The following is a 16,724-nucleotide window of genomic DNA, read 5'->3' as shown; positions in this document are numbered from 1 at the left end:
TTTCCCCTTTTAGCACCATTTCCTTTTAACGTTGTTCAGTAATTAAGACTGGAAATCTGAGCATTGAAAGATTCATTTAACACTGTTTAATACAGTACTTTAATCCAATTGGCACCATTTCTCTCTTCTCAGACTGGAGGTCTCTCCTAGCAATACAACTTGCATCCCAGCCAGAAGCTAAGGGCCAACCTTAGAGGTTTATAAAATTATGAGGATAAATAGACAAAGACTTTTCCCTGGGGTGGGAGAGCCCAGAACTAGTGGGCATAGGTTTAGGGTGAGGGGGGCAAGATATAAAAGGGACCGAAGGGGCAACTTTTTCAAAGAGGGTGTTGGATGTCTGGAGAAAGCTGCCAGAGGAAGTGGTGGAGGCTGGTACAATTACATCATTTAAAAGGCATCTGGATGGGTATAATGAATAGGAAAGGTTTAGAGGGATATGAGCCAAGCTGGAAAATGAGACTAGATTAGGTTAGGATATCTGGTTGGCTTGGACGAGCTGGACTGAAGGGTCTGTTTCCATGCTGTATATCTCCATGACCCTATGAGACCATCAATCTTGGCACACCCCTTTCTCCCTCAAGGTTATGTCTCAAATTTCAAGGCCCCCTCAGCAGTCTATGAGGGAGAGGATATCAGACAGCTCCCCCATGTTTACCAACCAGTCAAAACCCATGATTCTCCACAGAAATTATTCAACGCTGGCCACTAAAACAGGGAAAAGAGGCTGAAGAAAATTTCAGTGACACCTTTCTGGTCTGTTGGAGGGACAGGAATGTCAAAGCCCCATAGCATCCAACCCCTACGTAGCATGGTAGCCCACAAACCAACAACTACACTAAGACAACTACTGACAAGTATAAAGGATTCCAAACCCACAACTAACACAACCAACATTATGTACAAAATACTATGTAAAGACTGCCACAAACATTACATAGGGCAAACCAGCAGAAAACTAGCCATCAGGGTACACTAACACTAAGTAGCCAACAAGAGACATCGACTATCACTTGTGTCCATACACACAGACACAGGAGGACACCAATTCACCAAGTGGGACAACGTTTCCATCCGAAAACAAGTCAAACAAAGATATGCATAGGAATTCCTCAAGGTCTGGCACTCAACCCAAAACTCCGTTAACATGTAGAGTTAGACCCCAAATATCAACCACTGAGAAACAAAACCAGAAATGATGCCAGCCACTTCAACAAACCGGGACAGAACACCAACACTTCGCTGGAGGCACACTGATGTTATCTAGTGTGGTGACAACGTGTCTGCAAACAAACTTAATGGACACCCGCATCAACCAACCCAACCGCCCTGTGGCTGAACACTTCAACTCCCCCAAGGACACGCAGGTCCTTGGCCGCCTCCATCGCCAGACCATGGCAACACGACGCCTGGAGGAAGAGCGCCTCATCATCCGCCTAGGAACCCTCCAACCACAAGGGATGAATGCAGATTTCTCCAACTTCCTCATTTCCCCTTCCCCCACCTTTTCTCAATCCCAACCCTCGGACTCAGCATCGCCTTCTTGACCTGCAATCTTCTTCCCGACCTCTCCGCCCCCCACCCCCTCTCTGGCCTATCACCCTCACCTTAACCTCCTTCCACCTATCGCATTCCCAAAGCTCCTCCCTCAAGTCCCTCGTCCCTACCTTTTATCTTAGCCTGCTTGGCACACCCTCCTCATTCCTGAAGAAGGGCTTATGCCCGAAACGTCGATTCTCCTGCTCCTTTGATGCTGCCTGATCTGCTCCAGGCGTCGTGTTGCCATGGTCTGGCGATGGAGGCGGCCAAGGACCTGCGTGTCCTTGGGGGAGTTGAAGTGTTCAGCCACAGGGCGGTTGGGTTGGTTGATGCGGGTGTCCATTAAGTTTGTTTGCAGACACGTTGTCACCACACTAGATAACATCAGTGTGCCTCCAGCGAAGTGTTGGTGTTCTGTCCCGGTTTGTTGAAGTGGCTGGCATCATTTCTGGTTTTGTTTCTCAATGGTTGATATTTGGGGTCTAACTCTACATGTTAACGGAGTTTTGGGTTGAGTGCCAGACCTTGAGGAATTCCTGTGCACATCTTTGTTTGCGAGTTACCATTAAGTCAAGTTCAATTGATACTGATTTTAGTTTGTTAAAGTTCTTGGTTTGTGAAATGTTGCCACATTTTCGTTTCTTTGGTCAATGGAAGATTTCATAATTTTAAAAGTTATTCAGTCTCGAACAACAAAGAAACAGAAAATGAAACAACATGTGCACATCTACTGGCAATATAACAAAAACTTCTTTTGCACAACCTAAAATTGGACTAACTACCTTCACAAGCATCATGTATCAGAGTTCATACATCTTAATCTGAATTTTCCTGCTATTTGTATTTTCTTCCTCAAACCAAAAACTAAATTTTCTAATATCTGTTGCCATAGCAACAAAACATTTCAATATATTTTCAATGGTTTTCCTAACTAATTTGAAATTTATGTCACATGAAAACAGGGTGGTTAAGGTGTTTCGCACACTTGCCTTCATTGCTCAGATCTGAGTATAGGAGTTGGGACATCAAGTTTTGGTTGTACTTTGAGGACTACTTTGGCGAGGCCTCTGCTGGAGTATTATATATAGTCTGGTCGCCCTGATATCGAAACAATATTATTAAATTGGAAAGGGTTCAGAAAAAATTTACCAGGACGTTGCCAGGAGTGGAGGGCTTGAGTTACTGGAACACAGAAGGTTGAGGGGTGACCTTTTAGAAAATCATGAGGGGCATCGATAAGGTGAGTAGCAAGGATCTTATCTCTAGGCTGGGGAGCTGAAAACTAGGAGCCACATTTTTAAGGTGAAACAAAAAACATGTAAAAAGAACAGGAGAGCCAATTTTTTATAAACAGTTTCCACATTATGAGCTAATGAACTGCCAAGCAGCACGTGCAGATACAGTTACAACATTTAAAAGACATTTTAGATAACTACATGAATAGGAAGGGTTTGGAAGGATATAAGCCAAACAGATAATTGAGACTAGTTTAGTTTGAAAACATGGTGAGCATGGACGAATTGAACCAAAAGGATAGAAAGATTTCTGTGCTATGAATCTACAACTCTGACAGCCACCAGAGGGGGTAACCAACACACAGGCACCATCCATTTCTCACAGTCAAATCATACTACCTCTTACATACACTAACTGATAAATTATTGTCTTGCCATTAATTTAAATACTAACTGACATTACCATTTTTAAAAATTGTATAAATTTGCAAACAAGTAAATTCATTTTATACATATATTAGAGTACAGTGATGCACATGAAGGGCTGTAAAGTCATTTTATCCCCCAGGTAATTTTGCGATTATTCCGGATTACCATACACATGCCCCATAGTGAAAAGGGAATTGTCTTCTGAGACAAATGTTAGCTCAGACAACACCTCCTGTGAACTAACCAGACTGAAAGATAGCTGATGATGATTTCCACTTTGCTCTTTGCCATACAAAGAAGGAATTTATTTTAAGACCAACATAAATCTCAAGTTGCAGATTTTCCCAAGATTTGAAAACAGTGAAAGAACAAACAGTAAAAGGGCCAAGGAGGGACTGGCAATGTAAATGTCAGCAATAATGTTATCATGAATTACTGCAGGCACACAAAGAAATGTCATTTAGAAATCGCAGTGGACTTTCAAATTAGAAACTCCGTTGAAATCATTTGAGGTCATCTACTGTTGATAAATCATGCTGCAAATGTCTTTCATGCTAATTGTACATTTCAGGAAAGGGAAGGATAATTTCAATATATTACTTGGTGGCTCCAAAATCACCAATTACCAGATAAATTATGCATTGGACCAAGTACTTAAATGGTCATTCCAAAACTTTTATAGTGTGTTACCTTCGCCAGTCCTGCTCTATGGGCTCCCTGGGATTCAATGTACACAATATACTTCCCGAAATCTTTGAACTCTTCCAGCGTTGGACGGAACGTCATGATCTTGCAGTTTGGATTAGGAGGACCTGGATTTTCCGTTGCCATGGTTAAGCTAATTTCTGTAACAAGAGGAAATTAATTAAATAATCCTGAATCGACCAACAATAAAACTTATGAACAAAGGAAACATGCGTGATTTGATAAAAAGCTTCACAACACACTACTGAATAAAGTTTGAGCTCATGGACTAAAAAGGACAGTCACGACATGGATAAGAAATCAGCCAACCCACTGGTATCAGGGGGTTGCAGTTAGCAGTAACTTCTTTGGACTGGAGGAAGATTTATACTCAAGTTCCATAAAAGTCAGTGCTTGATTTTCCTATGTATCAATGACCTAGACTTTACATGGAGAGCACAATTTCAAAATTGGCAGACAAAGCAAAATTTTAAAGTATTGTGAATTGTAAGAAGGAAGGCATTAATTTTAAGTAAATGGGATGATGGAATGAGCAGACAATTGGGAGGCTAAGTTTTGTGCACTGAAGTGAAGTGATTTCTTCCAGTAGAAAGAACACAGACTATACAAAATAAACAATGATGTTATAGATTTTTTATTTTTACAGATTACATTACAGTGTAGAAACAGGCCCTTCGGCCCAACAAGTCCACACCGACCCGCCGAAGCGAAACCACCCATACCCCACATTTACCCCTTACCTAACACTACGGGCAATTTAGTATGGCCAATTCACCTGACCCTGCACATCTTTGGACTGTGGGAGGAAACCGGAGCACCCGGAGGAAACCCACGCAGACACGGGGAGAACGTGCAAACTCCACACAGTCAGTTGCCTGAGGCGGGAATTGAACCCGGGTCCCTGGCGCTGTGAGGCAACAGTGCTAACCACTATGCCATCGTGCCGCCCACACTGGAGTTGGAGTTATCATTTGGAGTTGATGACAGTACGGAGACAAAATTATGTAGCAGAATGATATTTGGCTTGATAAGTTAAGTTTTCTCTTTACAATTTGGTTACAATTATGGTCCATCACTGAACGTGTTCACAAGAGACCACCAATATACTTTTAACCAAAAAAAAAGTCACTAACTATTATTTGAAAACCTTGCTTTACATTTAACCCTAAACATTTAACCCTTTTCCTCTCAACACGGCACGGTGGCACAGTGGTTAGCACTGTTGCCCCTCAGTGCCAGAGACCTGGGTTCAATTCCCGCCTCAGGCAACTGTCTGTGTGGAGTTTGCACATTCTCCCAGTGTCTGCGTGGGTTTCCTCCGGGTGCTCCGGTTTCCTCCCACAGTCCAAAAATGTGCAGGTTATGCTAAATTGCCCGTAGTGTTAGGTGAAGGGGTAAAATGTAGGGGAATGGGTTGGGTGGGTTGCTGTTCGAAGGGTCGGTGTGGACTAGTTGGGCCGAAGGGCCGGTTTCCACACTGTAGGGAATCTAATCTAACTACTTTACAAATGCTCAAATCATCAAAAGGTCACCTTGTTTCTACTTTAAAGTTACTAGTTCAGTTGGCATGGCAGTACTTGGTTTCCTTCTCGCAAGCTTCTGCATTCACAGGCTGCCAGTAGTTAATGTCTCTTCATGAGACTCTTAAACTGCTAACACAGCTCACATTTTTTAACACAAGTTCCTTAAATTAGTCTTTCAGATCTTTCTGTTGAGAGAGTCTCTCAGAATTTCTTGTTCATACCCTGATTGTTCTGGACATTAATATTGGTCTTTTCTCTCGAAGAATTCTCCACGCTCACTTTTTTCTGGATGGTTCTCTATCTCTAAAGGGAAATTGTTTGTTTTGCCTCGGTGTCACAGGACACCTTGCTGTTAGACAACAATCAAATTGCCTTTTCTTTCTTGGACTCTTGTTTCAGAAGCACCAAACTATATACAAAGGTTTCTTAAAGGTCTCACCTAAATGCATATCACAAACTCCAGACAAGCCAGCACCACACTCAGAATTCAAACTGCAACCATAACGTTCTTGTTTACGGATACAATAGAGAAATAAAAACCTAACAAAGCTATACATGGTTCTGTCCACTTTGGAACCAAAGTTTCCAAATATTAATAGGAGCAGATGGACCTGCACACAACAATCACAGAAAGGGGCAGAACAATTTGACAGCATGGTTGATAAGCATACCGCTATATCAATAAGGAACTTCTGTTGAACTGGTGTAAAACAGTGGTTCATTGTGTGCAATTCTGGGCACTGCACTTTAAAATGGTACCAGAGTTGAAGAGCTTCAACTCTGAGTGGGAGCGAAAAAGTTAAAAACAAATTTCACGCAAGTGTTAAAAAATCATCATGAGTTTCTACGTAGTAGTTATGGAAAGAACCAGACAACAAAAATTTAGGCTAATTGACAGAAACAAAGTAATGGTAACATGAGGAAAAGTTTTTTTTAAAAAAAAGAAACAGCTCATAGTTAGGAACTACATTGCATCATCTGTGCTGTGGAGATGAACCTTCCAGCTCAGCAAGCAAACCTACATCCAGACCTTCTTTATGACGATTGCCATATGAATCTGGTATGCTAACCACTGAAAATCACTGGCTGTATAGATAGCTGCCACCATCCTCATTTTCTGATAGCATCCAAACCGCCTATGTGATCTGAAGTATTGATGAAAAACCACAAAGCAGTCCAACAAGAAAAGGCTCTTGTCTTAAAAAGTATAGTTATTGCATGACAGCAATCAGGTACAAGGTACATTAATAAGGTAGAAATTGTTAATAAGAGTATGGGAAAACTATGAGGAGAAAGTGAGGTCTGCAGATGCTGGAGATCAGAGCTGAAAAAGTGTTGCTGGAAAAGCACAGGTCAGGCAGCATCCAGGGAACAGGAGAATCGACGTTTTGGGCATAAGCCCTTCTTCAGGAAGGGAAAACTAGGGTATGGGAAAACTAGGATAATAGGTCATTGCTCTTTGAGATCCTACCTTTCTGCCTTTCCCCATCTAAGTCATTAGATTGGGTGGAGTTTAACATCATACGGTACAGTGGAAATTTAATAAAGATTAGGTCTTAAATGAATGCAACAAAGGAGTTGAATATGCCTTTCGTTGTCTCTTGAAAGAAAATATGTTCCCTGTGTTATAACTAAATTTTATTTTTTCCTCTATCTATCCCTGTCAAATTCCAAGAATGCAGCCAAGTAAACGGATTCTGAGCATTTCCAGAAAAGCTACAATCATTACTTGTGAACCTCCACTTCAGTTGTGCTTGTTCATCCAAAATCCAAGAACAACCCAAGTTCCCAAAAAGCTATTGTGTCTTATTACCACTAGAGGTCAGTGAAATGCCTTGGTAAACAGATTGAAGAGCCTTCCACATAAAGGCAGCTATCCACCCAGTCGGATCGCAAATCACCAGGATAAAAGACCATAAAGAAATAGGAACATAAGAATGCCATCTTGTTCCCTTTCTTAATAAAGGAAAGTTGTCATCTTCAGTCTCAGACAGAACTTTTGAAAATGTAATCTGCTTTATACGAGAAATGTAAAAATGATCAAATTCCAGGTGTCTTCATCCAACAGAATTAATTTTAAATAGATTTGGTTTTCTTTAACCTGAACAAAAATACTTTTCAATCTTCCTGACACAAATCATAAATAAATGTTACGTATAACAGGAGTTCAAAATTGACTAGATCACACATTTCATCAGCCATGAAATGTAACAAAAGTTATCAATACAGAGATATCCAACACTCCCCGATGGTTCGGGTTCAGACAAAATTGTGCTAAACACTGGAACTCGAACTGCATCTTATATTGCCCTCAGATGAATGGATAAATAATTTATGATAGCTGGGCAAGATATAGAAAGTTGAAACTTTATTGCTGGAACAGCACAGCAGGTCAGGCAGCATTCTCCTCCAAGATATAGAAAGGAAAATCAATTTGCAACTTTTAACATGAACTGAAGAACACTGGGTTGAGCTTGAACATTTGGCTATAAGTTGTCCAACCCACAACAATAAACACCTCAATGTGGAAAGACAGAGGAATCTGATTAATTCACATGCATCTTTTAGTTGTTTGTTTCAGTCAAAGACTGGCAGTGTTTGGAAACTTGGGGGATGGGTTGGGAGGGGTGTTGATGACAGTAATTAGTGCTAAATTGCATTTGTAAAACCAGACAGCACAATTCGCTTACAATTGGTCCAATTAGTGCAAAATATTCAGAAGTTTCAAGCACAAATATCCAGCAGTGTTACTGAAATCTTTCATGCTTATTTCAAAACAAAATTGTGCTGAATGCTGCCTGGCCCCAATCAAAATAAGTGACCACGACGCCATCTCAAATTTATAAGCTTGGCAAGTTTCCACCAATGGAGGTGAGAAGCGAGAGGAGAGAGATTTAAAAAAAAGACAATTTTTTTAAAAAACACAAAGGGAGGCTCACGTGAAAGTGGTGAATGTGGGCACAGTTACAACATTTAAGAGACATTTGGATGTTCTCCTCCATTTCCCCCACTTTCTTTTCAAAAGAGAATTATAGCTGAACCAACTAAAGTACAGAAAAAGAAATTAAAGAAACTCAGCAGGTCTGGCAGCATCTGTAAACAGAAAATAGAGGCAACATTCCAGGTCCTGTGGCCCTTCAGAACGATTGCTCTTCTGTGACATTTGTGAGCTGTCTCAGAACTTCTAAAGGTATAAACTATTTTAAATTCCGTATAATGCGATGATAATGGGCTAATCAATAATGTTGTAAACGTATCTTTCGTGACCGTAGGAGAATAGAATTTTCCAAGGAAGTTGATAAAATGTACTTCGATCTGAAACAAGATTCTTAAATCAAAAAAAGGACAACTATAAAAGCATGAACAGGCATTTGTCTATGGCAGATTGGAAAAATGCATTAGAGGTTTGGATGGCGAATCAACGGCTAGTATTTAAAGAATTAATGCTTGGTTTTCAAAAGACATTCCTTTAAGGCAAAAACATGCAATACGAAAAGTGCCAACAAGGAAAGTTAAAGATAGCATTAAATCAAAGATGCAGCTTTTAGAGTTTCCAAAAACAAAGCTCCGAGTCTGAGGATTAGAAAGGCCATAAGACACTACAGCAGAAATTAGGTCATTCAGCCCATCGAGTCTATTCTGTCATTCAATCATGGCTGATAGTTTCTCAACACTATTTTTCCTCTTTCTCCCTTGATACCCAAGAATCTGGCCTCCACAGCCTTCTGTGGCAAAAGAGGTCCAAAGATTCATCACTCACTGGCTGAATTAGTTCTAAAAAGGTCTTCCCTTTGCTCTAAGGCCGAGCCCTTGGGTCCGAGTCTCTCCTACCAATGGAGGCATCTTCCCAATACCTACATTGTCCAAGCCATTCAGTATCTCAAATCATCCTTCTAAACTCAGAGTACAGAACCAGAATTCTGCCGAGGAGGGCCAAGAGTGAATGGAATAGAATAGAATAGAATGTAAAATGGCAGGAAAGATAAAAATGGTCTATAGAAACTTCTATATAACAAACAAGACAAACGTGGGCCCATTACAAGCAGTGACTGGAAAATGTTTTAAGATGTAGAAAAAAGGCAAGCAGCTAAATAACAATGACATGTCTTCTAAGAGCAATACACAACACATCTCCCTGAAACAATTAAGATCCAGAGACAACGTGGATTTATGAGGGGAATTCATGTTTCATAAACTTTATAGAGCTTTTTGATGTTATAAGCAGAGTTCATAAGGGGGAACCTGTGATGCGATGAATTTGGATTTTCAAAGACTTTCATAAAATCCCACACAGAAGTTTAATAAACAACATTCAAGTGAATAGGATTGTGGGTAATTCACTGGTATGGATTATGGATTCATTAACAGAAAGCAAGCAGAGTGTGGGAATTAATAGGCTATTTTCAGATGTGCCCAAAGATCAGTGCTTGGGCCCCAGACTACAATTTGCTTCAAAAATTTGAATGATGGCCAATTGTAAAAGTTCTACATTTGCAGATGATATAAAAATTGGGAGGATGCAAAGAGGCTGCAAGGAAAGTTGGACAGGCTGAATGGGCGGGCAAGTGAGTAAGTAGGCAACAGCTAGAATAAAATGCAGATAGGTGAGGTTTGATAAGAGTTGTTGTTCTTAAAATGGGGAGAGAGAACAGAAAGCATCAATATCCAAAAGAAACCTTGGGATCCTCATTCAGATTCCTGAAGAAGGGCTAATGCCCGAAACATCGATTCTCCTGTTCCTTGGATGCTGCCTAACCTGCTGCGCTTTTCCAGCAACACATTTTCAGCATCCTCATTCAGAAGTCAGTTAAAGTTTGAGATGAGGAGTAACCTCTTTATTAGAGTCAGTCAATCTTTGGAATTCTCTATTCCCGGGGCGGTTGAAATTCAATCATTAAGGAAGTTCAAAACAGACTGCATTAGTAAGAGGAGAGCAGACTGCATGCCGAAGACATTAACCGAAATGCTCCCCAAATCAAAACCATGGGTGAACTGGGAGATCCACTCTTTACTTAAGTCCAGGTCTGAAGCATTCAGATTGGGCAACCCTGACCGATACAGGAAATCCAGGTACGACATTGCACAAGGCCAGAGAGTCAAAGATGTGTAGCACAGAAACAGACCCTTTGGTCCAACTTGTCCATGCTGACCAGATATCCTGAATTAATCTTGTCCCATTTGTCAGCACTTGGCCCATATACCTCTAAACAATTCCTATTCATTTACCTATCTAGATTGCCTTTTAACTGTTGTAATTGTACCAGCCTCATCACTTCCTCTGGCAACTCACTCCATAAGTGCACCATCCTTTGCATGGAAAAAGTTGCCCCAGAGGTCAATTTTAAATATTTCCCTTCTCACCCTAAATCTTTGCCCTCTGACTCTGGAGTCCCCCACTCCAGGGATAAGACCTTGTCTATTTACCCTATGCATGCCGCTCAAGATTTTATAAGCCTCTATAAAAGTCATCTCAGCCTCAGATGGTCCATGGAAAACAGCCCCAGCCTATTCAGCCTCTCCCTTTAGCATTAAACTCTCCAACCGCAGCAACATCCTTTTAAATCTTTTCTGAAACCTTTCAAGTTTCACAACACCCTTCCTTTAGGTTCCTTCCAACCATAATTGCACACAGTATTCCAAAAGTGGCTTAACCAATGTCCTGTATAGCCGCAACATGACCTCCCGACTCCTATATTCAATACTCTGACCAATAAAGGAAAGCATACTAATGCCTTCTATCTACCCACGACTCCACTTTCAAGGAACCATGAACTTGCACTCCAAGGTCTCTTTGTTCAGCAACATTCCCCAGGATCTTAAGTGTTTCAGCCCTGCCCTGGTTGGTCTTTCCAAAATGCAGCACCTCACATTAATCTAAATTAAACTCCATCTGTCACTCCTCGGCCCATTGGCCCATCTGATCAAGATCCTGTTGCACATAGAGGTAACTTTCTTTGCTGTCCACTACACCTCCAATTTTGGTGTCATCTGCAAACTTACTGACTATACCTCCTATGTACACATCCAAATCATTTATATAAATGAAGAAAAGCAGTGAACCCAGCACCAATCCTTGTGGCACACATTGGTCACAGGCCTCTAGTCTGAAAGGTAACCCTCCACCACCACCCTATCTACGAGCCAGTTCTGTATCCAAATGGCTAGTTCTCCCTGCATTCCACGAGATCTAACCTTGCTGACCAGTCTATCATGAGTAACCTTGTCTAACGCCTTACTGAAGCCCATATGGATCACGTCCACCACTCTGCCCTCAATGATTCCAAACGGCAACACCAAACTAAGCTCGACACCCAGACTAACCACACGCACCCCCATCATTTGTGGCAAGTCTTACATGACATAACGGACTATAAAGTGAAGTCGAACACAATTGTGGGCAACCTGATGAGCTCAATGCATTCTGCACTCACTTGGAATAGGGAGGTTAGTAAAACAACGTCACCGATCCCAACAGCCTCACATAGACGTCTACCTATGGTCACCGCTGCAGACATTAAATCGGCTTTGTTAAGAGCAAACCCACGGAAAGCAACTGGCCCAGACAGAGTTCCCGGTCATGCACTCGCATCCTGTGCAGACCAGCTGGCAACAGTATTCACCGGCATCTTTAACCGCTCCTTATTTCAATCTGAAGTTCCAACCTGCTTCAAAAAGATGAACACCACCCCACTGCCAAAGAAAAATCATGCAGTGTGCCTCAACGACTACCGCCCAGTGGCTCTGACCTCCATAATTATGAAGTGCTTCAAGAGGTTAGTTATGACTCACTTCAACTCCAGCTATCCAACCTTGATCCTTTGCAGTTCACCAACCAGACACTATCTCCCTCACCTTACACTCATCACTAGAACATCAAACTCCTACCTGTTGATTATATCTCCACCTTCACCACTATAATTTCAAATAAACTCATGCTCAAACATAGAGGCCTAGGTCTCGGCACCCCCTCCATAACTGGATCTTCACCCTGATTGTGGTCCAAGTCAGGGAGAATAGGCGGTAACACCTCCTCCACCATAATCCTCAACACTGGAAGCCCCCAAGTCTGCATACTCAGCCCCCTACAGGCAGTTATCCTATAATGCTCACTTATTAAACTTGATTTATCTGTAATTCGATTTGAATTAGCAACTTTTTTAATAAAGCTAACTCCCGTTCACTGTTACACAATTCTCATCCCCCCAGCAAAGGGTGAGCAGAGGATTGGACCATGTGATCAGTCAGCTCATATACTTTCTCGAGAAGAGCTTCAGGAAAGATTGTGAAATGGTTGTGCTAGTGGACTTGGAAAAGCACTGTGAAAATGTTTTTACAGTCTGAGGACAAGAAGCTGAGTGCAATCTGTTAGTTAAAAAGTTTAAAGAATTGAGATAAGAGTGAAATTTCACTGGAATTGACTAACAGTAAAAGGACAGTGTTGAGGAGCAGTTTAAAACTTGGTTTTATTACGTATTAAGAGCTTTTTGTCTCTCTCATTTTGTTAAAAAATGTGCGGATGTTAAAAAATATCTTCAGACCCTGAATCTGTTTCAGTGACTAATCATTATGGTATCTGAAAAAAATACTAGTCCAGGGACAGGAATTTAGCTGCTCAGGGGGTCAGAGTGAGGAAACTCTGCATATAAGTGGGTGACAGAGAGAAAGGTGATGGCACATTAATTTTGGTGCATGTGTAGGTGCCCTGAGGAAACTAATGAGCTGTGCAGAAGAGATTCAGGGTTAGTCAGGGTCAGATGTTAGTGAGAATGAATGAGCGTGGGGAAGATGTTGCAGGAAATGATGGGTACAGTAGCAGAGGTACAATGAGTGTAAGGCAAGATGAAGATGGTGGCATGTTCACTGGCAGAGTGGAGAAAGTTGTTGATCTTCCTCCTACAGTGTGCATTGCTTCAGATGGTTGAGACTGCACAGGCCTGGATGGCAACGCTGGTCCAGGTTGGCACAGTCCCAGTACAATGGTGTCCATTGTTGGCTTGGGAGCACCACCCCGTCCCCATCAGTAGCATCTCCACGTCCCTGTCCACAAAGAGAGGCACCAGATTTCCATTGTCTGCCACATCTAGGGTCAATGTCAGGAACCATGCAGGGCAGCTCCAGACTGACAGTTCCAGTCTAGTACACTATCTTTTTAAAAGATGGTGCTGCACCAAGGATGTTGGTCAATTCTGGGATATCTGGGAAGTGGTGAGTGGTTTTGGAAATGGCACAAGGTAAAATGGTGCTGGAATGTGGGCCGGGGGTGGGGTAGGTAATAAATCAGGCAGATTTTGTAAAATAAGGTGATACATGTCCCCAAGCATCACAATGTGAAATCCTCCAAAAAGCTTGACAAAACTGACACTTAGCGAAAAAAATTAAGATTCAGCCCTTGAAGACTGGCTAGAATATAGCGCAACTAGCTGGTATAGATGTCAATCACGAGTAATCAATTGAAGATTCTGATGACTTGCACTATACAGTACCATGCAAACTTTACTGAGCCTAACACAAACAATACCACAGTCTAACTACTATTTTTGTTTCTATTTTTACTGGCGTTCTTGGTGGCCCACACATAGGCTTCACTATTTCTATAGAAAATCATGCAATAACACAGCACCACAAGGGAACACAACCATGGCATTCTTGGAGAACTATCCTCTTTAGACATTCAATTGCATGGTCAAATTCCACTCCAACTCTATTGGCAAGTTTGCTGACAGCACTACTGTTGTAGGTTGGATCTCAAACAACGATGAGACAGAATACAAGAAAGAGATTGAGTGGCTAGCGGTATGGTGTAATAGTAATAATCACTCCACCAGTCAGCAAAACAAAGGAGCTAGGAGAGGGAGGACTGCAGATGCTGGAGATCAGAGTCAAAGTGTGGAGCTGGAAAATGCACAGCCGGTCAGGCAATAGGAAAGTCGACATTTCCAGCATAAGCCTTTCATCACAAATGTGTGCGTGCACACATATGCGTGCATAAGAGGGCTGAGTGATAAATAGGTAGGGGCTGTGGGAGAAGGTAGCTAGGAATGCAACAGGTAGATGGAAGTGGGGTGTGGTGGTCATAGGTCAGAGCGGATAGGTGGGAACGAAGATGGACAAGTTGGACAGTTCAAAAGGGCAGTGCCAAGTTAGAGAGTTGGATCTGGGATAAGGTGAGGGGAGTGGAGAGGTGGCAATTGGTGAAATAGATATTGACGCTGTGTGGTTGCAGCGTCCCAAGGCAGAAGATGAGGTGTTCTTCCTCCGTTGGCAGGTGGCCCAAGACTTGTAGGTCCTTGGTGGAATGGGAGGGGGAGTTGAAGTATTCGGCCACAGGGTGGCAGGGTTGTTTAGTGCATGTGTCCCAGAGATGTTCTCTGAAGCGTTCTATAAATTGGCGTCCCGTCACCCTGATGCAGAGGGGACCACATCGAGAGCAACAGACAAAGGAGAGATGGTGTTTGGATGTGCAGGAAAATCTCTGCCAGATGTGAAAGGATCCTTTGGGGCCTTGGATGGAGTTGAGGGGGAGGTGTGGGTGCAGGGTTTACACTTCTTGCGATGACAAGGGAAGGTGATTATTGACTTCAGGAAGCGGAGTGGACAGCACACCCTCCTTCTGCATCAATGGGGCTGAGGTGGAGATGGTCGACAGCATTAAGTCCGTAGGAGTGATGGTTTCCCACAAACTGCCCTGATCCACCCTCAAAGTGACAGTCAAGCAAGCACAACACACCCCTACTTCCTCAAAAGGCTAAGGACATTCAGCATGTCCACAAAGCCTCTTACCAACTTTTACAGACGTATCATAGAAAATATCCTATCTGGATGCATCAGGCTGTGGGGAGACAACTGCTCTTCCCAATACCACAAGAAATTAGAGAAAGTTGTGAATACAGCCCAATCCATCACACAAATCAGTGTTCCAACTATTAACTCCATATAAACTTCCTGCTGCCTTGGGAAAGCAGCCAATATAATCAAAGACCCTCCCCACTGTGGTTAGAATCTCTTCCAACCTCTCTTCATTTAGGCAGAAGATAAAAGTTCGAATATGCATACAAACAGATTCAAAAGCCGTTTCTTCCCAACTGTTATCAGACCTTTGAACAGACCGGAGTCGAAAATTGTGCAGCTGGAAAAGCACAGCAGGTCAGGCAACATCAGACAAGGAGTGTCAACATTTCAGGTGTAAATCCTTCAACAGGAACGTGGGCTTATGCCCAAAACACAGACTCTCCTGCTGCCTAGCCAGCTGTGCTTTTCCAGCACCACACTTATTAATTCTAACTCTCCAGCATCACTTTCTCCTTTTGAACGAACCTCTCAAATATTCATATTGATCTCTCTCTCTGCACCCTACGTGGCTGTAATACTGCACTCTGTTCTGCAACCTGATGCACTTTTTATGGTATGATCTGCCTGTAGAGCACGCAAAACAATACTTTTCACTGCATTTCAGTATGCGTGATAACAATAAATCAAACCAATTTTCTCGTTACTAAACTCTCACAATATGGAGATGGTACAGAATATGTTGATGACATGGATCATCAGTCATTATTTAGACTGGCAGGTTAGATTCAAGGGACTGAATGACATACTCCTGCTCCTAATTCCTATCACAATCTAATTCAAACCTACTGCTGAGAACATCCCTTATTCTGAAGAAATGTAGACATGTAACCCATCTGTTACTACAATTGCGAACACACTGATCTGCATACTTAAAATCAAGTCTCAATTCCATCATCAACCAACCCAGTTTTTCCAGAGAGCATGTATTCTTTGCTAGACTGTGATCAGTGAAGTGTCAGAGCAGGTTGTGTCATTAGGGGGAAGGTCATTCAACTACTGATAATTTTAGATCAATCTAACATCCATTCTAAAAAGACTTGAAAACATTACGAAGTAGGCAAACATATTGAATGATCTCTGGAGAATAAAATCAAAGAGCAGTGGAAACCCTCCAAATCCATAAAATTTGCATCCCCCAGCTGTCACAAATTGTAATCATGTGGAGAAAGTATTCCCACATTGCATATTACACAAGAGAATCCCAGAGTTTGATACATAAAGGAATTATAATGTTTCTAAATCAGAAAAGTACAATTTTGGAGCGGAACTTTCAGGTAGTGGTCTTTCTCTATTTCTGCTGGCCTTACCCTTTAACTTACTATGCAGTGCTGCCCAATGCTCACTGACTCTAGACCTTTAATTGTTGATCTGTGCCACACATTGTACTTTGTAGCTGAAAACAGTAGGTGTAGAGTGCAATAACCAGATAACTGTACAAGCATGT

At 42.0% G+C, this 16,724-nt stretch overlaps 1 protein-coding gene across 9 annotated transcripts in view; it reads right to left on the bottom strand.

Moving 5' to 3' along the window:
- kdm4b (lysine (K)-specific demethylase 4B) overlaps positions 1-16,724 on the bottom strand; it is a 479,312-nt gene that overhangs the window by 385,533 nt on the left and 77,055 nt on the right. For all 9 annotated transcript variants that reach the window (XM_043720922.1, XM_043720924.1, XM_043720925.1 and 6 more), the window contains one exon: positions 3,894-4,048. In XM_043720922.1, coding sequence (XP_043576857.1) covers positions 3,894-4,034 — 141 coding nt within the window. In that variant the 5' untranslated portion in view covers positions 4,035-4,048. The remainder of the gene's footprint in view (positions 1-3,893; positions 4,049-16,724) is intronic.

The sequence above is a fragment of the Chiloscyllium plagiosum genome, chromosome 31 (assembly GCF_004010195.1).
Source record: "Chiloscyllium plagiosum isolate BGI_BamShark_2017 chromosome 31, ASM401019v2, whole genome shotgun sequence".
Taxonomy (NCBI): Eukaryota; Metazoa; Chordata; class Chondrichthyes; order Orectolobiformes; family Hemiscylliidae; genus Chiloscyllium; species Chiloscyllium plagiosum.
The sequence above is the reverse complement of the archived record's forward strand: the minus strand, read 5'-3'. Positions and strand labels throughout refer to the sequence as shown.